The 21,704-nt window shown below is 41.3% G+C and overlaps 1 protein-coding gene across 4 annotated transcripts in view; it reads left to right on the forward strand.

The window, feature by feature from the left end:
- prkar1b (protein kinase, cAMP-dependent, regulatory, type I, beta) overlaps window positions 1-21,704 on the forward strand; it is a 134,743-nt gene that overhangs the window by 33,869 nt on the left and 79,170 nt on the right. For all 4 annotated transcript variants that reach the window (XM_068003477.1, XM_068003476.1, XM_068003478.1 and 1 more), the window contains exons 3-4: window positions 17,823-17,993; window positions 20,290-20,381. In XM_068003477.1, the coding sequence (XP_067859578.1) occupies window positions 17,823-17,993; window positions 20,290-20,381 (263 nt within the window). The remainder of the gene's footprint in view (window positions 1-17,822; window positions 17,994-20,289; window positions 20,382-21,704) is intronic.

A 21,704-nucleotide genomic window follows, 5' to 3' on the forward strand; every position in this document is an offset into this window, starting at 1 on the left:
ATGGTCCTCATTCCCATGACCTGTGTCAATATACAATCCTACTAGTACGTTGGTGTCTCCCGGTTCAGCAATTATTTGACTAGACAGTATGAGTGACAGATGCTCTTGATCATTTTATAATTTACTAAAACAAGTGGAAAATCCACTCAGAGGTCAATCATGACATTTTCAGGAGTTGGAGGGAGTCTGAAGATTGACCTGTTTATCTCTCTGGACACCCATTAATTCCCATGTTGCTGTTCAGGGCAGAGTTGAGGCTTTTGTTTTCTTGTACACAATAAGGATTTCTGTGTAAGTTTCCTCTGTTTTCCCATTAACTAGCAGATAGAACAAAAGTTATACTTGTTACCCTATATTGGCCCTGCAAACTATGGGCTTGAACATCATGGCAATGAACAGAGCCAAGGTACTGCTGTTTTACAAAAAGGATCTCCTTTCACATTTAGGGGGTCAAATATTGCAGGTGGACCTAGAGATATTATGATAAATAGACTGGATATTAATAAATAACTATTATATCAGGATCTCATCCCTAACAGTAGAGTGGTTCTTTTCACTATTAGAGTTTATAACACAAAATAGAAAATGTAGGTTACTCCCATTTCATATGCTGACCTGCATTCTCGAGTATATCTAGCATTTATTTGACATTTCTTTTAAAATCTATTTCTATTTGGGTTCGTGCTGTTACTATTTAGTTTTTTCATGATCCCCTTGCATTTGGATCATTTGAGGATGACCAGTTCCTATCCCATTTTGTGAAGGCTATTTGGAAATTGCATTCCATTAAATTGTAACTGGTTCCCAATTGGGACCATAATTTAGTTCTTTACAAGTTAATGTACTCACTGATTTAAGTCTTTTGGAATGTGAAAGTTTAAGTTTCTTGTATGGAAAACTTCCCTGTTGATATTAATTTTGGCTCATTGAGTTAGTTAACTGCAAGGCATAATTTTATTTTGGTTAGGCATTTTGATAAGGTGGCCTTCGGACTCACCTGGAGTTTTCCTGGATTGTTTCCCAGTTTTGTGTGGGTCAAGGATTCTTACTCTTTTTAATCTGCCAATATGTTAGAATTGGATTATGGTTTTCATTATGTAGATGCTTGCAGAGCGCTAACTTCTTTCAACTTTCACAAACAGCAATTTAAACAGTCTTGAGATTACTTGTTTCCTATATAATGTAAGGACCCAAAGCAAGTTGATTACTAAAGATCAGATAGCCAAATTGGATGGTTGAATGTACTATCTTGGATCGAAAAAGCCTAACAGGTTAATGGTCATCCCACCCCTCCCAGGCTGCTTCCTGGGGATTTTTCAATCAGGTTATAACTGATAGCAAAAGCATGGTTGTCATAAGGAGCAATCCTCAACTTTACCAAACCTTACTGTCCAGTTTTAATAGCACATGGCAACACATCGGTCCTGATAGCAGGTATTATGGCTGCTATATTGAAGCCTCCCCTTCCTTAATTTGTACTACTACAATATATTCCTATCGTTTGTGGAGGATTTGGAATGAAGAACCTACCTGTGAGATTGTTCCTTATTCTTTGACTGATATGCATCCTCCACGTAGAATCACACAAGAATCATAGAAAGGTTACAGCACGGAAGGAGGCCATTCGGCCCATCGAGTCCGCACCGCCTCTGTGCAAGAGCAATTGAGCTAGTCCCGCTCCCCTGCATATCCCATCCCCCACCATGATCCCAGCCTCCAACCTCTGATAGATGTTTTTTGGGGATGGACGCTTAGTTAATTAATTTCAGTTTAACTTCAAATGAGTTGGCGCGATGGTACAGTCCCAAGGGTTTTATATGATGCTGGAGTAGGAGATCATGTGCAGAACTGCTTCTCTATAACGTTATGATGAAGTTTTCAAGTGTATACTCACCACATGTTTTCCCCAAAACCTGTTGAGATTGGTTATACCTCTTCAGTTTGTGGAGGATGTATATTGTATGTGGAATGAAAAGAACCCTATCAGGTAGGTAATCTATTTTTATTTCCGTGAGATTCAAATTTATATTTATTTTCAACTAATGATAAGAGGTAGTAATCACGATCTGAGCCTGAAAAGATGCAAAATTAAATTGAATGATATTTTTGTTGCATTTTCTGAGCAATAAGTTTAAAGCCTATAGATTGGAATACAAAATCATACATTATTATTTATTGACATTACAACACAAAACAGGCCATTCGTTCCAACCAGTCCATGTTGGAGTTTACCCTCCACATGAGAAAATAGTTACAATCACATTTACACACCTTGTTCCCATTTTCCTTTGAACCCTTTTCCTTCATCCATCTATCCAATCTAATTCTTAATATTGACATATTTTCTGCCTCGACCACTAACCCTGGAAGTCAATTCCACAGCCTCACAACTCTCTATAAAGAAGTTCCCCTGCCCCCTGTTCTAAATCTTTTACATTTAATCTTATATCAGTGGTCCGTTGCTCTTGACCCCTCAACTAATGGAATCAGTCTGCTTCTATCTACCCTGTCCCATCCTTTCATAATTTTAGACACTTGTATATATCACCCTGTAATCTGTATTGTCCTAACAAAAAGACCCCAATTTTTTAAGTCCTTCTTCACATTGTATTTTCTCATACCAGGCAGCATCCTAATGAATCTGAGTTGTATCCTCTCTATATCCTTCCTATAGTGTGGAGCCCAATACTACACACAGTATTCAAACTGAAGTCTTATTAAGGTTTTATATAGGTTCATCATTGCCTCTTTGCTTTTGTATTCATTACCTCTTGCGATAAAACCTAGAAATCCATTAGCTTATTTTTTTACAGCCGTAACAACTTGAGATGCTGCCTTTCATGCCCTGTGAACTTGTACCCACAAATTCCTCTGCTCTTTCACAGCACTGAGCCTACTTTCATTCAGAGTATAATTGCTACTGTTGTTTTTTTCTAAAATGCATCACCTCACACTTACATTAAATTCCATCGGTCACTTTTTAGCCCATTCCCCCATCTTCTGATATCCCTTTGCAGCTTCCTTTGGTCTTCAAATAATTAATTATACCTCCTATTTCAGTATAATTTGCAAATTTCAACACCTAGGCCTATATGCAAATCATTCATATGCATAGTGAACAGAAGTGTCCCGAGAAACGAATCCCGTTCAACATCACCAGCCCCTTCGAACCACTCTTAAAAACTGACCTTAACGCTTACTATCTGCTTTCTCCCTTCTAACCATTTTTAAAATCCAATTTGTTATCCTCCCCCTAATTCCATTCCATAGAGTTTACACGGTTGATCCCAGAATTTAAAGGAATGACTTGGGAGGAAAGATTAACTGCAGGGTCTTTCTCCCTTGAAAGAGAAGACTGAGAGGGGATATGATGGAAGTTTGTAAAATTATGAAAGGTTTGAACAAATTAGATCCATTAAAGCTTTTCTGTCATGCACAGAATTTAATCACAAGGGGTCATACTTACAAATTGAGGACAACAAAAGAAAATAGGAAATGCAGGAAGAACTTTTTTTTAACCAAAAGGGTGGTAAGTATGTGGAACGGATCACCAGAATGGGCAGTGGAACTAGAAATCTTAATGGGATTTAAGAAGCAACAATACAAGTTTTTGCCAACAAATGGAATTCAAGGATTATTAGAAATGCACCAAGGGAATACTGTGGCTAGGTGGCTCGATGGACCGAAGGTTGTCTTCTGACGGAAACTCTTACTATATTACTATGTATGTCAAAAATGATTGTCCCTTTTGAAATCTGTGCTGGTTGCTTCTAACTATTTCTTCTTTTATCTAATTAAAGGCTCCAAAACTTTCACTACCACAGATGTTAAGCTAACTGGCCTGTAATTACCCGGATTAGCTCTGTCTCCCTTTCTAAATATGGGTAGGTTCTACATGGACTACTATCCAGTACTCTGGCATACAGCCACACTCAAACCCTGAAATATAATTTCTAGGGCCTATGCAATTTCCTCCCTTATCTCCCTCAGGATCCTAGGATGTATGTATCCTGTCGAGTTCTGGTGCTTTATCTTCTGTTAGCTTCACTAACTTATCTAAAATTTTCCTTTTATCTATCACAATATCACTCATCTTGCTCACAATCACCAATTAAAAGTTACAAATAGTGGTTATTATATTTTAATATGAATTTAATATAAATGAGGTTGGTATGTTTTCAGAAACTAATCTTGTGATTTAACGAACATAAATCTGAAAGTGATAGCAGTGCCACATTAAGACCATTCAATTCCTTCTCAGAACATTTGTAAACAATTTTACAACACCAAGTTATAGTCCAGCAATTTTATTTTAAATTCACAAGCTTTCGGAGGCTTCCTCCTTCCTCAGGTGAACGATTTTCACATCGTTCACCTGACGAAGGAGGAAGCCTCCGAAAGCTTGTGAATTTAAAATAAAATTGCTGGACTATAACTTGGTGTTGTAAAATTGTTTACAATTGTCAACCCCAGTCCATCACCGGCATCTCCACTTCTCAGAACATGTAAGATTCAGATCGACAACAATAAATCAACTTAAGTAATGCACTGTTAGTCCAGTTTTCATAATTTTTCTGTCATAAAATTTTTAATCAAATGTTTTTAATATTCGTTCATGGAATGTGGGCGTCGCTGGTAAGGCCAGCATTTATTGCCCTTGAAAAAGTGGTGGTGAGCTGCCTTCTTGAACCGCTGCAGTCCGTGTGGTGAAGGTTCTCCCATAGTGCTGTTAGGTAGGGAGTTCCAGTATTTTGACCCAGCGACGATGAAGTAACGGCGATATATTTCCAAGTCGGGATGGTGTGTGACTTGGAGGGGAACATGCAGGTGGTGTTGTTCCCATGTGCCTGCTGCCCTTGTCCTTCTAGGTGGTAGAGGCCGTAGGTATGGAAGGTGCTGTCGAAGAAGCCTTGGCGAGTTGCTGCAGTGCATCCTGTAGGTGGTACACACTGCAGCCATGGTGCGCCGGTGGTAAAGGGAGTGAATGTTAAGGGTGGTGGATGGGGTACCAATCAAGCGGGCAGCTTTGTCCTGGATGGTGTCAAGCTTCCTGAGTGTTGTTGGAGCTGCACTCATCCAGGCAAGTAGAGAGTATTCCATCACACTCCTGACTTGTGCCTTGCAGGTGGTGGGAAGGCTTTGGGGAGTCAGGAGGTGAGTCACTCACCACAGAATACCCAGCTTCTGACCTGCTGTTGTAGCCACAGTATTTATATGGCTGGTCCAGTTAAGTTTCTGGTCAATTGTGACCCCCAGGATGTTGATGTTGGGGGATTCGGCGATGGTAATGCCGTTGAATGTCATGGGGAGGTGGTTAAACTCTGTCTTGTTGGAGATGGTCATTGCCTGGCACTTGTCTGGCGTGAATGTTACTTGCCACTTATGAGGCCAAGCCAGGATGTTGTCCAGGTCTTGCTGCATGCGGGCACAGACTGCTTCATTATCTGAGGGGTTGCGAATGGAACTGAACACTGTGCAATCATCAGTGAACATCCCCATTTCTGATCTTATGATGGAGGGAAGGTCATTGATGAAGCAGCTGAAGATGTTTGGGCCTAGGACACTGCCCTGAGGAACTCCTGCAGCAATGTCCTGGGGCTGAGATGATTGGCCTCCAACAACAACTACCATCTTCCTTTGTACTAGTATTGATTCCAGCCACTGGAGAGTTTCCCCCTGATTCCCATTGACTTCAATTTTACTAGGGTTCCTTGGTGCCACACTCGGTCAAATGCTGCCTTGATGTCAAGCGCAATCTCACCTCACCTCTGGAATTCAGTTCTTTTGTCCATGTTTGGACCAAGGCCGTAATGAGGTCTGGAGCCGAGTGGTCCTGGTGGAACCCAAACTGAACATCGGTGAGCAGGTTATTGGTGAGTAAGTGCCGCTTGATAGCACTGTCGACGACACCTTCCATCACTTTGCTGATGATTGAGAGTAGACTGATGGGGCGATACTTGGCCAGATTGGATTTGTCCTACTTTTTGTGGACAGGACATACCTGGGCAATTTTGCACATTGTCGGGTAGATGCCAGTATTGTAGCTGTACTGGAACATCTTGGCTAGAGGCGCAGCTAGTTCTGGAGCACAAGTTTTCAGCACTACAGCCGGGATGTTGTCGGGGCCCATAGCCTTTGCTGTATCCAGTGCACCCAGCCGTTTCTTGATATCACGTGGAGTGAATCGAATTGGCAGAAGACTGGCTTCTGTGATGGTGGGGATATCGGGAGGAGGCCGAGGTGGATCATCTACTCGGCACTTCTGGCTGAAGATGGTTGCAAACGCTTCAGCCTTGACTTTTGCACTCGTGCTGGACTCCGCCATCTTTGAGGGTGGGGATGTTCACAGAGCCTCCTCCTCCCGTTAGTTGTTTAATTATCCACCACCATTCACGACTGGAAGTGTCAGGATTGCAGAGCTTTGATCTGATCCGTTGGTTGTGGAATCGCTTAGCTCTGTCTATAGCATGTTGCTTCTGCTGTTTAGCATGCATGAGTCCTGAGTTGTAGCTTCATCAGGTTGGCACCTCATTTTTAGTTACGCCTGGTGCTGCTTCTGGCATGCTCTTCTACACTCCTCATTGAACCAGGGTTGATCCCCTGGCTTGTTGGTAATGGTAGAGTGAGGAATATGCCGGGCCACGAGGTTACAGATTGTGCTGGAATACAATTCTGCTGCTGCTGATGGCCCACAGCACCTCGTGAATGCCCAGTTTTGAGCCCTAGATCTGTTCTGAATCTATCCCATTTAGCACTGTGATAGTGCTACACAACACGTTGGATGGTGTCCTCTGTGTGAAAACGGTACTTCGTCTCCACAAGGAATGTGCAGTGGTCACTCCTACCAATACTGTCATGGACAGATGCATCTGTGATAGATAGATTAGTGTGGACGAGGTCAAGTAGGTTTTCCCTCGTGTTGGTTCGTGTGAAACTCTTATTCATAGAATCTTATTGCATATGCTTAAGGAGGAACTACCAAAGTTGTATTTGTATCAAGGCTAATACTATTATTGACTATACTGAGCAAAATTGTGAACAAAAGGAATTTGAATATATCTGAACATTGCCATGAATTTAGTAAACTTGTATCATGATTATATATCTGTTTAAACTATATATTTTATTTTTTAAAATTTCTTGCAGAAGAAATAATATTTTGCTCCTCAGTTGGCTTGACATTTACTGGACTATTGCATTTTGGTAAATTGCTTAATGGAGTGTTGCGACGTAACACATCTCCTTCATACTGGTCTTCCCTAAACTCACCTCAGATACAAATGCTTATTCTGTTTGTAACATGATTTGCACGTGATTTGGTTACCATTTGTCTTCAGCGTATGAATCTTCGCCATCACCGCCACAAAATGTGGCTTAGAGGTGTTTGGCAACCCTGCTTTCAGCCATGTAGCTTTGAACTCATCGTGAGGAGGCACACATGAGCACCCTGAGGTAACTTCTCCCTTATTTCTTTCCTCCCACTTGTCCTCTGTTCAGTTAATCCCACCATAATGCCACAGTAATTGCCCTTCTGCCTCCTTGTGTACATTTTTAGATATTGTAATTTTTTGAACATTCGTCTAACTCAGTACCCTGTTCCCGCTTTTTCCCCATATCCCTTGATCCCTTTAGCATTAAGAAATATATCTGTTTCCTTCTTGAATACATCTAATGACTTGGCCTCCACTGCCTTCTGTGGTAGAGAATTCCACAGGTTCACCACCCTCTGAGTGAAGAAATTTCTCCTCATCTCTGTTCTAAATGGCATACTCCGTATCCTGAGACTGTGGCCTCTAGTTCTGGACTCCCCAGCCTTCGGGAACCTCCTCCCTGCATCTAGTCTGCATCAGTGAATATAGGCCTAGTCGACCCAATCTCTCCTCATACGTCAGTCCTGCCATCCCAGGAATCAGTCTGGTAAACCTTTGTTGCACTTCCTCCATGGCAAGGACATCCTTCCTCAGATAAGGCGACCAAATTGCACACAATACTCCAGATGTGGTCTCTCCAAGGTCCTGTATAACTGCAGTAAGATATCCCTGCTCTTTTACTCTAATCCTCTTGCAATGAAGGCCAACATACCATTCGCCTTCCTAACTGCTTGCTGCACCTGAATGCTCACTTTCAGCGACTGGTGTACAAGGACATCCAGGTCTCGTTGCACCTCCTCTTTTCCCAATCTATCACCATTCAGATAATCATCCGCCTTTCTGTTTTTACAACCATGTGGATAACCTCACATTTATCCACGTTATACTGCATCTGCCATGTTCTTGCCCACTCACCCAACTTGTCTAAATCACATTGGAGCCTCTTTGCATCCTCCTCACAGCTCATATTCCACCCCAGCTTTGTGTCGTCTGCAAACTTGGAAATGTTACATTTAGTTCCCTCATCCAAATCATTGATATATATTGTGACTAGCTGGGGCCCAAGCACTGATCCCTACGGTACCCCACTAGTCACTGCCTGCCACCCGGAAAAAGACCCGTTTATCCCCACTCTCTGTTTCCTGTCTGTCAACCAATTCTCAATCCATGCCAGTATATTCCCCCCTATCCCATGTGCTTTAATTTTGCACACTAACCTCTTGTGTGGAACCTTATCAAAAGTCTTCTGAAAATCCAAATACACCACATCCACTGGTTCTCCCCTATCTATTCTACTAGTTACATCCTCAGCAAACTCCAGTAGGGGACTTGAAGGGGTAGTTGCAGTAGATACGTAAGGAGATAGGGTGATGGCAGGATTGAGCTCTGTTGTGTTGGTTGGGTGATGCATTCAGACCAAGAAGATCCTAGGTTGGATCCCCACTCGGCTGAGCTAGTTGATCTCATCTGGATGGTTGGGGAGGTAGAAACACTACAGTTGGCCTCAATGTCCTTTGATTAGGATGGGGGGAAACAGCCAGGGTTTTCACTTCTGATCACTGTCTGGTTGACTCCTTTACGAAATGTATGAATATGTACGTTGGTGAGGATAGGCTATGGTGTCTTTTGTGATTGAATGGTAGGCAGATACTGATAGACTCACATAAGAAGAATGGTCATTTACTCGACTGATTCCGGGGATGAGGGGGTTATCTTATGAGGAAAGGTTGGACAAGTTGGGCCTGGATACACTGGAGTTTAGAAGAATGAGAGGTGATCTTATTGAAATATATAAGATCCTGAGGGGACTTGAAGGGGTAGTTGCTGAAGGGATGTTTCCCCTTGTGGGAGAGACTAGAACTAGGGGCCACAGTTTAAAAATAAGGGGGCTCCCAATTAAGACGGAGATGAGGAGAATTTTTTTTCTCTGAGGTCATGAGTCTGTGGAACTTCCTTCCCCAAAGAGCAGTGGAGGCAGGGTCATTGAATACTTTTAAGGCTGAGTTAGATAGATTCCTAATTAACAAGGGAGTCAAAGGTTATAGTAGGTCGACAGGAAATTAGGGTTGAGGTCACAATCAGATCAGCCATGATCTTATCAAATGGCAGAGCAGGCTCGAGGGGCCGAATGGCTTACTCCTGCTTTTAATTCGTAAGTTCGTATTCCTCTCTTTCCTAGTTCCCAGTAGAGAAGGCAATGGAAGAACATTTGACACTATATTGGAAATTATTGATTTTATACTTTAAGCAGGCTTTTCCTCAAGTTATCAGTGTTAATCCATGCCTTGAGTGCTCAGACCATCCTGTGACAAAGGAAAGTGCACACTATGCAGGATTTCAAAGGTGAAATATGCAATAGCAATGATCAACAATAAAAGCAATTGCATTTGTTAGTCCTAGCATATTGTACTTCTGTTTTATCACTGGATGTGAGGGGAAGATTGAATCCTTAGTTATAGGAAACTGTGTCTGACATTTCCACAGGTAATGGTCATTTGCTTGTCGGCCATAATTTTGTGCACTATTTTGAGTGATTCAAAGATAGTTCTGTACAGATCAAGGCATGTCTGCTGCTCTACATGTGGCAAATGGCAACATAGGCAGGATATAGATTCGGATTCATCATGGCGAAGTTGGGTTACAGGTGATCGAAGTCTCCCAACTTATATCCCTCATTAGTACAAATAATGCATGGGGCACACAAAGAAAATGCAGCACACAAACCACATCAGTGTCCTCTTCTTCCACCACAAATGCTCTGTGGCTGTAGTATGTACTATTTGCAGCCTGCCTGTAGCAACTCATCAAGCTTACTTCTACAGCACCTCTCATCCCTGTAACTTTTTTTTATTTGTTCATGGGATGTGGGCGTCGCTGGCAAGGCCAGCATTTGTTGCCCATCCCTAATTGCAGTCCGTATGGTGAAGGTTCTCCCACAGTGGTGTTAGGTCGGGAGTTCCAGGATTTTGACCCCGCGATGACGAATATATTTTCAAGTTGGGATGGTGTATGGCTTAGAGGGGAACATGCAGGTGGTGGTGTTCCCGTGTGCCTGCTGCCCTTGTCCTTCTAGGTGGTAGAGGTGGCGGGTTTGGGAGATGCTGTCGAAGAAGCCTCGGCGAGTTGCTGCAGTGCATCCTGTCGATGGTACACAGTGCAGCCACGATGCGCCGGTGGGGAAGAGAGTGAATGTTAAGGGTGGTGGATGGGATGCCAATCAAGCAGGCTGCTTTGTCCTGGATGGTGTCAAGCTCCTTGAATTTGTTGGAGCTGCACTCGTCCAGGCAAGTGGAGAGTATTCCATCACACTCCTGACTTGTGCCTTGTAGATGGTGGAAAGGCTTTGGGGAGTCAGGAGGTGAGTCACTCACTGCAGAATACCCAGCCTGTGACCTGCCCACGTAGCCACAGTATTTATATGGCTGGTCCAGTTAAGTTTCTGGTCAATGGTGACCCCCAGGATATTTATGTTGGGGGATTCGGCGATGGTAATGCCGTTGAATGTCAAGGGGAGGTGGTTAGACTCTCTCTTGTTGGAGATGGTCATTGCCTGGCACTTCTCTGGCGTGAATGTTACTTGCCACATATCGGCCCAAGCCAGGATGTTGTCCAGGTCTTGCTGCATGCGGGTACGGACTGCTTCATTATCTGAGGAGTTGCGAATGGAACTGCACACTACAATCATCAGCGAACATCCCCATTTATGACCTTATGATGGAAGGAAGGTCATTGATGAAGCAGCTGAAGATGGTTGGGCCTTGGACACTGCCCTGAGGAACTCCTGCAGCAATGTCTTGGGGCTGGAATGATTGGCCTCAAACAACCATTACCATCTTCCTTTGTGCTAGGTATGACTCCAGCCACTGGAGAGTGTTCCCCCTGATTTCCATTCCTCTTTTATAACTTTCTTCATTATGATAACTCAAAGATTTAAATGCTATGACTATAGAATTAATTTGAATATCTTCAAAATACCTACATTTTATGCTCATTATAGTAATTTTGTTTGGTGTTGGTTACCACATAATCATCTTGCGCTTCAGAAAAATAATTCGCTACATGATTTTAAAATTTATTTTAGGGCAGTGGAGGATAACACAACATTTAAGTGTCATTCTTGGTTCAGTGGTAGCACTCTTGATCCTGAGTCAGAGGGTTGTGGATTCAAGTCCCACACCAGTGACTTGAGCATATAATCTAAGCTGGTTCTTCAGTGCAATACTGAGGGAGTGCTGCACTATTGGAGGTGCTGTCTTTTCGATGAGATGATAAACTGAGGTCCCCATCTGTCCTTTTAGGTGGACGTAAAAGATACAACAGCATTATTCGAAGTAGAGCAGGAAAATTCTCCCGGTGTCCTGACCAACATTTATCCCTTAACCAACACCCAAAACAGATGATCTGGTCATTTCTTTTGTTGCTGTTTGTGGGACCTTGCTTTGCACAGTTTGGCTGCTGCGTTTCTTACGTTCCAACAGTGCCCACGCTTCAAAAGTACTTCATTGGCTATAAAGCGCTTTGCGACGTCCTGAGGCACTATATGAATTTAAGTTCTTTCTTTCTTAAAGAGAGATCGTTCCTTGATGCGATTTTTTTTTTTCCTCCCCAAAGAACATGCCCTGGTTCAGGTCAGTGGTGTGGAGTGGATGCTCAGAAGAACGAAGAATACCCTACAAGATAGGTAGTTTTTTTTATAAGCACAAAGAGCGTATTTTTTTATCTACTGCTTTGGGATTCTAGGTTGAAATTGATTAAACCTCTTGTCACTCTGAGGGAATCATAACTATAATATAAATAAAAGATCTTTATTAGACTTGTGGAATTGCAGTTGGAGAAAATTTACATAATTGCAAGGAAACAATTTTGTCATTGTAGCAAGTGTGCATTACTGCCCTGTAAGCAATACACAATTATTTTAACAACCTGGAAAAGCATAATGGTTATAGTTTGTATAGATGTGCGTGCTGCTCAGTGAATTACTGTGTTTGACCTCAATCATTAAAAACAGTTTAACATTGCATATATTGTGTGACATTTTGGTTGCAACTGACATACACTGCTCAAGATATAATAAAGGTTTTAAAAAGCAAGGTCAGGAATCTTTGACTGCTTGGAGCTATCTTCACGTATTTTTAGTTGGGAAGAAATGGCTTGTTATCATAACAAGTGAATGGTGAGATGTTTACTGCAGTGTGAGGTCTGTGCAAAAATACCGCATGCTTTGTTTGATAATGTGTGTTGGAGGAAAAGATCTAAGCATCGCTGAAATATTTCCCAGATTTGTGGGAAATGGTATTCGGCAATCTGTGTGAGATAAATGTGTAGCGACCAGGTGGTTTCAGCAGGAAATGCAGGAGTCAGTAAAGGGAGGGTGAACAGCCAGTAGTCGTGGTCCATATTGGTACCAATGACATAGGTAAAAAAAGGGATGAGGTCCTGCAAGGTGAATTTAAGGAGTTAGGAGATAAATTAAAAAGCAGGACTTCAAAGGTAGTGATCTCAGGATTGCTACCGGTGCCACGTGCTAGTGAGTATAGGAACAAGAGAATAGACCGGATGAATGCGTGGCTGCAGGGATGGTGTAGGAGGGAGGGATTTAGATTCCTGGGACATTGGGACCGGTTCTGGGGAAGGTGGGACCTGTACAAGCGGGACGGGTTACACCCGAGCAGGACCGGGACCAATGTCCTCGGGGGGGTGTTTGCTAGTGCTGTTGGGAAAGGTTTAAACTAGGGTGGCAGGGGGATGGGAACCTGAGCGGGGAGTCAGAAGGGAGTAAAGTTGAGAGCAGCAAGAGAGGAGAAGACCCAGGGGAAATTTACAATACAAACAGTTGTTCAAGAACAAGTGAAAGGGAAAAGCGTAGAGCAGCGGAAAAAAGTGTACTTTAGGCACGACAGATAAAGTAAAAACCAGAAGGCGTAAGGCGATTAACCCAGCATCAAAGCTGAAGGTCAGGCTAGGGTGTGTGGCCCAACTAAGAGTTCTATATACAAATGCATGGAGTATAAGGAATAAATTAAATGAACTACAGGTTCAAATTCAAATTGGAGGGTATGACATGATAGCTATTACTGAGACATGGCTGCAGGATGGTCAGGATTGGGAACTAAACATACCAGGTTATAAGGTCTACAGGAGAGATAGGGAAAATGGAAGAGGGGGAGGAGTAGCCTTAATGATTAGAGATGAAATCACTTCAATGATGAAGGGGGATAGAATGAGAGGTAAGCAGCTAACAGAGACCTTATGGGTTGAATTGAGAAATAGGAAAGGATCAAAGACTATAGTGGGAGTTGTATATAGGAGCACTGGCAGCAGCTCTGAAGTGCTAGATTATATAAATGCAGAGATTAGACAAGCGTGTAAGAAAGGCATAGTGGTCTTAATGGGGGACTTTAACCTTCACATAGATTGGGAAAAGCAGACTAGCAACTGTCAGAAAGGTAGTGAATTTCTTGAGTGTGTCCGGGATAGTTTTCTACAGCAGTATGTCTTAGAGGCAACAAGGGGGCAAGCCATACTTGATTTAGTAATGAGTAATGAACCAGATTTAGTTAACGGCTTAACTGTGCGTGAACATCTATCCAATAGTGATCATGACTTGATTGAGTTCAGTGTAGTGTTTGAAAGGGTAAAAAGTGAATCAGCTGCTAAGATTCTAGACTTGGGCAAGGCCGACTTCAATGGGATGAGAGCGAGACTGTCCACAGTAAACTGGGCAAATCTGTTAATGGGTAAAACGACTGATGATCAGTGGGAAATGTTTAAAGAAGCATTTAACGTGATACAGAATCGGTTTATACCCCTGAGGGGCAAGAACTCTGCTTGCCAAAAAAAACAGCCATGGACAACTAAAGAGGTAAGGGACAGTATAAGACATAAGGAAAGGGCATACAAAAAGGCAAAAAATGGCACAGATCCTGGCGAATGGAAAAGATACAAAGATCAACAAAGGGTCACAAAACAGATAGTAAGAGCTACAAAAAGAGAGTATGAAAAGAAACTTGCAAGGGATATCAAAACCAATACGAAGAACTTTTATAGTTATATTAGGAAAAAGAGGGTGGTCAGGAGCAGTGTTGGCCCCTTAAAAACTGAAAGTGGGGATATTGTCATTGACAATGGGGAAATGGCGGACATGTTGAACAATTACTTTGCGTCAGTATTTACAGTCGAAAAAGAGGATAGCATGCCGGAAATCCCAAGAAAACTTATATTGAATCGGGGACAGGGACTCGATAAAATTAACATAAGAAAAGCAACAGTAATGAAGAAAATAATAGCACTAAAGAGTGACAAATCCCCATGACCAGATGGTTTCCATCCCAGGGTTTTAAAGGAAGCAGGTGAGCACGTTGCGGATGCCCTAACTATAATCTTTCAAAGTTCTCTAGATTCAGGAACTGTCCCTCTGGATTGGAAAATTGCACATCACTCTGCTTTTTAAGAAAGGAGAGAGAGAGGGAAACCAGGGAATTATAGACCAGTTAGCCTAACATCTGTTGTCGGGAAAATGCTGGAGTCTATAATTAAGGATAGGGTGACTGAACACCTCGAGAATTTTCAGTTAATCAGGGAGAGCCAGCATGGATTTGTGAAAGGTAGGTTGTGCCTGACAAACCTGATTGAATTTTTTGAAGAGGTGACTAAAGTAGTGGACAGGGAATGTCAATGGATGTTATTTATATGGATTTCCAGAAGACATTTGATAAGGTTCCGCATAAGAGACTGTTACCTAAGATGGAAGCCCATGGAATCGAGGGAAAAGTACGGACCTGGTTAGGAAGTTGGCTGAGCGAAAGGCGACAGAGAGTAGGGATAATGAGTAGGTACTCACATTGGCAGGATGTGACGAGTGGAGTCCCGCAGGGATCTGTCTTGGGGCCTCAATTATTCACAATATTTATTAACGACTTAGATGAAGGCACAGAAAGTCTCAGATCTAAGTTTGCCGATGACACAAAGATTGGTGGTATTGTAAGCAGTGTAGATGAAATCATAAAATTACAAAGGGATATTGATAGATTAGGTGAATGGGCAAAACTGTAGCAAATGGAATTCAATGTAGACAAATGTGAGGTCATCCACTTTGGATCAAAAAAGGATAGAACAGGGTACTTTCTAATTGGTAAAAAGTTAAAAACAGTGGATGTCCAAAGGGACCTCGGGGTTCAGGTACATAGATCATTGAAGTGTCATGAACAGGTGCAGAAAATAATCAATAAGGCAAATGGAATGCTGGCCTTTATATCTAGAGGACTAGAGTACAAGGGGGCAGAAGTTATGCTGCAGCTATACAAAACCCTGGTTAGACCGCACCTGGAGTACTGTGAGCAGTTCTGGGCACCGCACCTTCGGAAGGACATATTGGCCTTGGAGGGAGTGCAGCGTAGGTTTACTAGAATGATACCCGGACTTCAAGGGTTAAGTTACGAGGGGAGATTACACAAATTGGGGTTGTATTCTCTAGAGTTTAGAAGGTTATGGGGTGATCTGATCGAAGTTTATAAGATATTAAGGGGAACAGATAGGGTGGATAGAGAGAAACTATTTCCGCTGGTTGGGGATTCTAGGAGTAGGGGGCGCAGTCTAAAAATTAGAGCCAGACCTTTCAGGAGCGAGATTAGAAAACATTTCTACACACAAAGGGTGGTAGAAGTTTGGAACTCTCTTCCGCAAACGGCAATTGAAACTAGCTCAATTACTAAATTTAAATCTGAGATAGATATCTTTTTGGCAACCAAAGGTATTAAGGGATATGGGCCAAAGGCAGGTATATGGAGTTAGATCACAGATCAGCCATGATCTTATCAAATGGCAGAGCAGGCATGAGGGGCTGAATGGCCTACTCCTGTTCCTATGTTCCTAATTGGATACTGGCAATATAAAAGTCGAATTTTAATGGTGAATCAAGGTGTAAACTGTGGCTCAGTGGTAGCATTCTCGCCTCTGAGTTAGAAGGTTGTGGGTTCAAGTCCCACTCCTGAGACTTGAGCACATAATCTAGGCTGATGCCAGGGCAGTACTGAGGGAGTGTTGCACTGTCGGTGGTGCCGTCTTTCAGATGAGAGATTAAACCGAGGCCCCATCTGCCCTCTCAGGTGGACGTAACAGATCCCAACTATACTCAAAGTAAAGTAGGGGAGTTCTCCAGGTGTCCTGGCCAACATTTATCCCTCAACCAACACCTAAAACAGATGATCTGGTAATTTATTTCATTGCTGTTTGTGGGAGCTTGCTGTGCAAATTGGTTGCCTCGCTGTCTGCGTTAAAACAGTGCTTACACTTTAGAAGTATCTAATTGGTTGTAAAGTGCTTTGGGACGTCCTGAGGTCATTAAGGTGCTATATCAATGCAAGTCTTACTTTTCTGTATCTATAAAACCTTAGTAAGACCACAGTTGGAGCACTGTGCAGTTTTGGTCTCCACGCTATAGGAAGTATGCTGAAGCAATGGAGAGGGTACAGTGCAGATTCATTAGGATGCTGCATGGTATGAGGAAATAAAAATATGAAGAAAGACTTGAAAAATTGGGGCTCTTTGTTAGAACAGATTAGATTACAGGGTGATTTGGTAGAGATGTTTAAAATGATGATGTGGAGATGCCGGTGATGGACTGGGGTTGACAATTGTAAACAATTTTACAACACCAAGTTATAGTCCAGCAATTTTATTTTAAATTCACAAGCTTTCGGAGGCTTCCTCCTTCCTCAGGGAAACATTTACCTGAGGAAGGAGGAAGCCTCCGAAAGCTTGTGAATTTAAAATAAAATTGCTGGACTATAACTTGGTGTTGTAAAATGATGAAGGAATGGGTAGAGTAGTTAGAAACAGACTGCTTTCAGTGATTGAGAAGTCTAGATTAAGGGGATGTAGATATAAGATTAAATGTAAGAGATTTAAGACAGAGAGAAGGAGAACCTTTTTACACAAAGGGTTCTGAGACTGGAATGCACTACCAGAGTTAGTGATTGAAGCAGAAACCAAGTCAACATTTAAGAATAGGTTAACATTTAAGATGGTTAAAGCCAAAGAGGAATAAAGGGATATTGGAACAGAACAGGCAAGTGGGATTAAGACTACTGCTTCTGTGGAGGATCATCACCAACGCAGACTGGTTGGGACGAACGGCCTGTTTCTCTGTTGTGATTTCTACATAGGCCACAAGAATGAGTGCATAAACAAACAGAACAGCTTGTGAATCGAGACACAAGTGGAGGCCAAAAGGTAGGACAAGAAAAGACTGTCCTGTTACTAAATGGCATTGTACCTGTTGTCGTTTATACTTATTTTATTTTGAGTTAAACAATTGCTCCACATTTCTATTTTCAGAACTTGAGAAACTCCACACTTACTCTGCTTTTTATGTACAGTTATGTAAAACACATGTTCTTGCACGGTGACATATTTATATATATATAAACAAATTTTTTTCTTGTCTAAATATAGGAAGAATGTAAACAAATTTTGGCTCGTCAGAAGTCCAATTCTCAGTCAGACTCTCATGATGATGAGATTTCACCACCACCTCCAAATCCAGTCGTAAAAGCCAGGCGCAGAAGAGGTGGTGTGAGTGCTGAAGTATACACTGAAGAAGATGCCGTCTCTTATGTTCGAAAGGTATGACACTGGTTGGCATTTTATGCAGAAATATGAGTTGATGAAGTATTATTAGTCTGAATTGAATGTAAGCTTTTTGAAAACCTTTTGCCACAATTCTTCAGATTTCTACATGGGGACCCATAAAATAACGAAAAATCGCATCTTCTGTTTAAGTGCAGTACCTTGGGTGCTCTTAAAAACTCATTTGAGTTGACTTCTCTCAAAAAAAAATTGTGTGTTTGGGTATATTTTGCCAGTTCTTGCTCCGTCTGCTGGGTAAACAACAACATGGCATTTTATTTCATCAGGAAGAAAATTAAATTGACAAAGAATAGTTAGGTTTACTTGATTACCCCCTTGAGCTGTCTGGTAACATAGGCATTGATAGTTGTTGAGAAGTCCGAAGCCCAAACCTTCCGTTCACTCGCAAATAGATGAGGATCCAAGGCAGTGAACAGCATTGTTGGGGAGGAAAGTGAAAGTGTATGGTAGGGAGAGGGAAAGAGAAGAAGACTAAAAATGTAGTTTGTGAGCCCAGTGCTTAAATGCCCAGTGTCATGTAATGATAGGGTACAAGTTTGTGTCCAGAGTTATCCACACACCAAATTCCTAATCTCTTGTTCTGTTGGAGTGAGATTACAACTGGAGACCAGATTCCACAGGAAGGACTGAAAAAACATTTGGCAGGTAATTCCAGGCACCTTATTGATACTTCATGACTGCTGCTGCGGAGTGCTGTTTATAGAGATTTGTGAAATCGCTTTTCCATCCGCATATCCAGGAAATGGGTTGAGAGAGAGAAGTACTTTTGAAAGTAATTTCTCCAAAATAACTGAACGTCTTCATATTATGTCAAACTTTCATTCTTCTTCTTCATTCATTATTCTCAGTGCACAAGAGCATTAACCCAGTTAGTAAATGGGAAAATTACTTGGGTAATGCTGCTTTGGGAATTGCAGAACATTTGGCTAGGTTTACTTCACCTGTTTAAGTATACTGGCTTTTGCTTCTGTAAATTAAAACATTTTTTAGAAAATCCTCCAGAATAAACAAAAGGGTATTAATCATGATTCTTCCATATTCATTCAAACATCACCTGCAAACAGGAAAGTTCCTTCATTTCATGGGAATTCATCTCTTTGGGGGACATGGCTCATCACCTTTTTACACTCTTAGGCAAATAATCTTTTTCTTGCCTCATTTTACATTTGATTCTTGGTTATGTACACAAATACTTCCTACAGGACCCTGTACAGTGAAGACCTCCTCAACCCATAAAACATTTGGTATGGGACCAATAGAGCTTCCAGTTGATGCCCTGGTTCTTGAGAAAGCCAGCTTAATACAATTAAGATTCCCACCAATCAGCGGTGAAAACTCTGTTGGCCAAAATATTTTCCATTTTGGTCTCAAACACCACATAAGTCATTTCAGATGTGATATACCAGTCATCCTCTAATATCTTCGTATGCTGCTAGATGAGAACCTCACCTGCACCCTTCAGGATTTATGTTGCTGCTTTTTGGAACCTTTGTCTGAAACTAGCCAAACTATTGGAACAAAGTTTCTTTTCTCTCGTTGTAAGGATTCTCTTCGAAGTACTTTGGAAAGATCTATATTGAGTTTGTAGTGGATGCATCAGCAGTGCAAACTGTCCATAATTTGGCAATAATTGGTGTTAAATTCTAGTCTGAGTCAGAGAGGTGATAAGCATGGCTATGGTGAGTAGTGGAAGTGCCATATCTTTGCCATGGAATGTGCTATTTTTAGTGATTAATGCTGAGCAGCATTGGTCTTTGTTTTCCTAACTTAAAGCAGTTGATGCTTGCCTTGAAAGCAAAATTCACCACCAATCCCTTCCCATGTTCCCCTTTCACATTAGATAGGTAGTGTAAGATAGTTTTTTTTATTTGTCCTATTTCACTATTGTGAAGCCAAATGCCTTTACATGTAGTTTTCCCCTTAATCACCTGGTTGATGTGGGCAGCTTGATGTGGGAAATTGCAGTAGTGAATCCTTGTGTGCATGACCATTGTGTTTCTCACCAGGCTGCCACTTGAACAACTTTTTTTTTAAGAAACAAATTGTACACCTTACACATAGTCATTATAACATCTATATTGTATTTTTACCAATTTTTTTCCCTTATTTTATGTTCCATTATGCTAGTAGCCACCAGTGTACTGGATTATGTGTTGATAAACATTATATTCTGAAAAATCTAATATGTCCCTTGGTAACTTGTATACTGTCTCGCCAACTATAGGCTGATAGAATCCTGCAGTGGACTTCATCTTCCTGTACTGTTTCACAGGTTATACCAAAGGACTACAAGACTATGACCGCACTGGCAAAAGCTATTTCTAAGAATGTTCTTTTTGCTCATCTTGATGATAATGAACGAAGGTAGGAGGATTACTGGATGACATACAAGTATTTGTTATTGAAGTTAACAGTTTATTCCTTCCCTGTGTTTTTATTGCTTTTTACTGTGTCCTCCAGTCTTGTCCCTGCTTGAAAACATTAGGATGCAATATTAGCAACCTCAAAACGGCCTTTTAGGTTTAGCTAGCAATCAAGGCCAGAATGAATAAAGCTTAATGAATCATGTTTTTGCAACATTTATTGTATTTTACACTTCGCTATATTTGTTCAACATAGTGCATTCCCCCTTTGACGTGCTTCTCTTTTTACTGAAAAGGGAGTGTCACAAGTGTCTATATTGTCCCAAAACTCTTTTTTTTTCTTTTTGGTAAATATTTAAGCAAACTAAATACGACCTTGACGTAGAAAAGTGAGATTAGAGTATGAAAACTGTCATAATTATATCAAAAGATTGCAAAATTGTGTTTGCATGTGTCTTTTCTTTTTCCCTCAGTAAAATATTTATCACGTCTTTTGTCTGAAAATATGTTCAGATAATATTATACTAGTACAAAAGAGGGCTTTGTGTTCAGACAAAACAGCGACTGCAATGCCCAAAATGTATTGCTTGCATGCTGATCATGTGCAGTAGGTAGAACTGGTAGTCAAACCACAGTTAAAATTCTGGTTGTATAGCTGGATTTCTAATAGTATTTTGGTGTAGTAACTTTCCAACACTCACTATCATGACCAGCAAAAGTCATTAGCATTTATGTTTAATGAACATATATATCAATTTTCAAAATTGAAAAATCCTGTTAAATTTTGGGAAGCATATCTTTGATGACGTGTGAGTCTTGTGTCTAATTTGTGTGCATGAGCAATCTTTTACTGCATGGTTTCTGTGATTGAAATCACTAGTGTAGCGTATACATCATATTTTATAGTACTTATAATGCACCGTATTTCCTCCCGCAATTTTAAAAAATAAAATATTATCAAGGGTGTTGTCAAGACCACTATGGGTTTTTCCAGAATCAGTCTGTACCCTTCTTTGAGAAGTGGGCATCTCATTTTTGTGGTGCCAACTGATGCTGAAAATCTTTACCTTTACAAAGCCACCATTCTCTGGGGCTGCCTCCTGGAGGTTGTTGCTATTAGCACCATATGCCAGAACTTATGCACTGAATTTCATGGAACATCTTTTACACAAAGGAATGCAATTTGATGAAATTTTAACTATATAGAATTAGTTATACATTTTCCTGGAAGGATCATTGCTTTTCTATCTAGACTTCTCATTCTTATTTGTGGTTCGGCCACAGCTGGAGTATTGTGTCCAGATCTGGGCACCACACTTTAGGA

This window comes from Heptranchias perlo, chromosome 22, assembly GCF_035084215.1.
Source record: "Heptranchias perlo isolate sHepPer1 chromosome 22, sHepPer1.hap1, whole genome shotgun sequence".
NCBI classification, from domain to species: Eukaryota; Metazoa; Chordata; class Chondrichthyes; order Hexanchiformes; family Hexanchidae; genus Heptranchias; species Heptranchias perlo.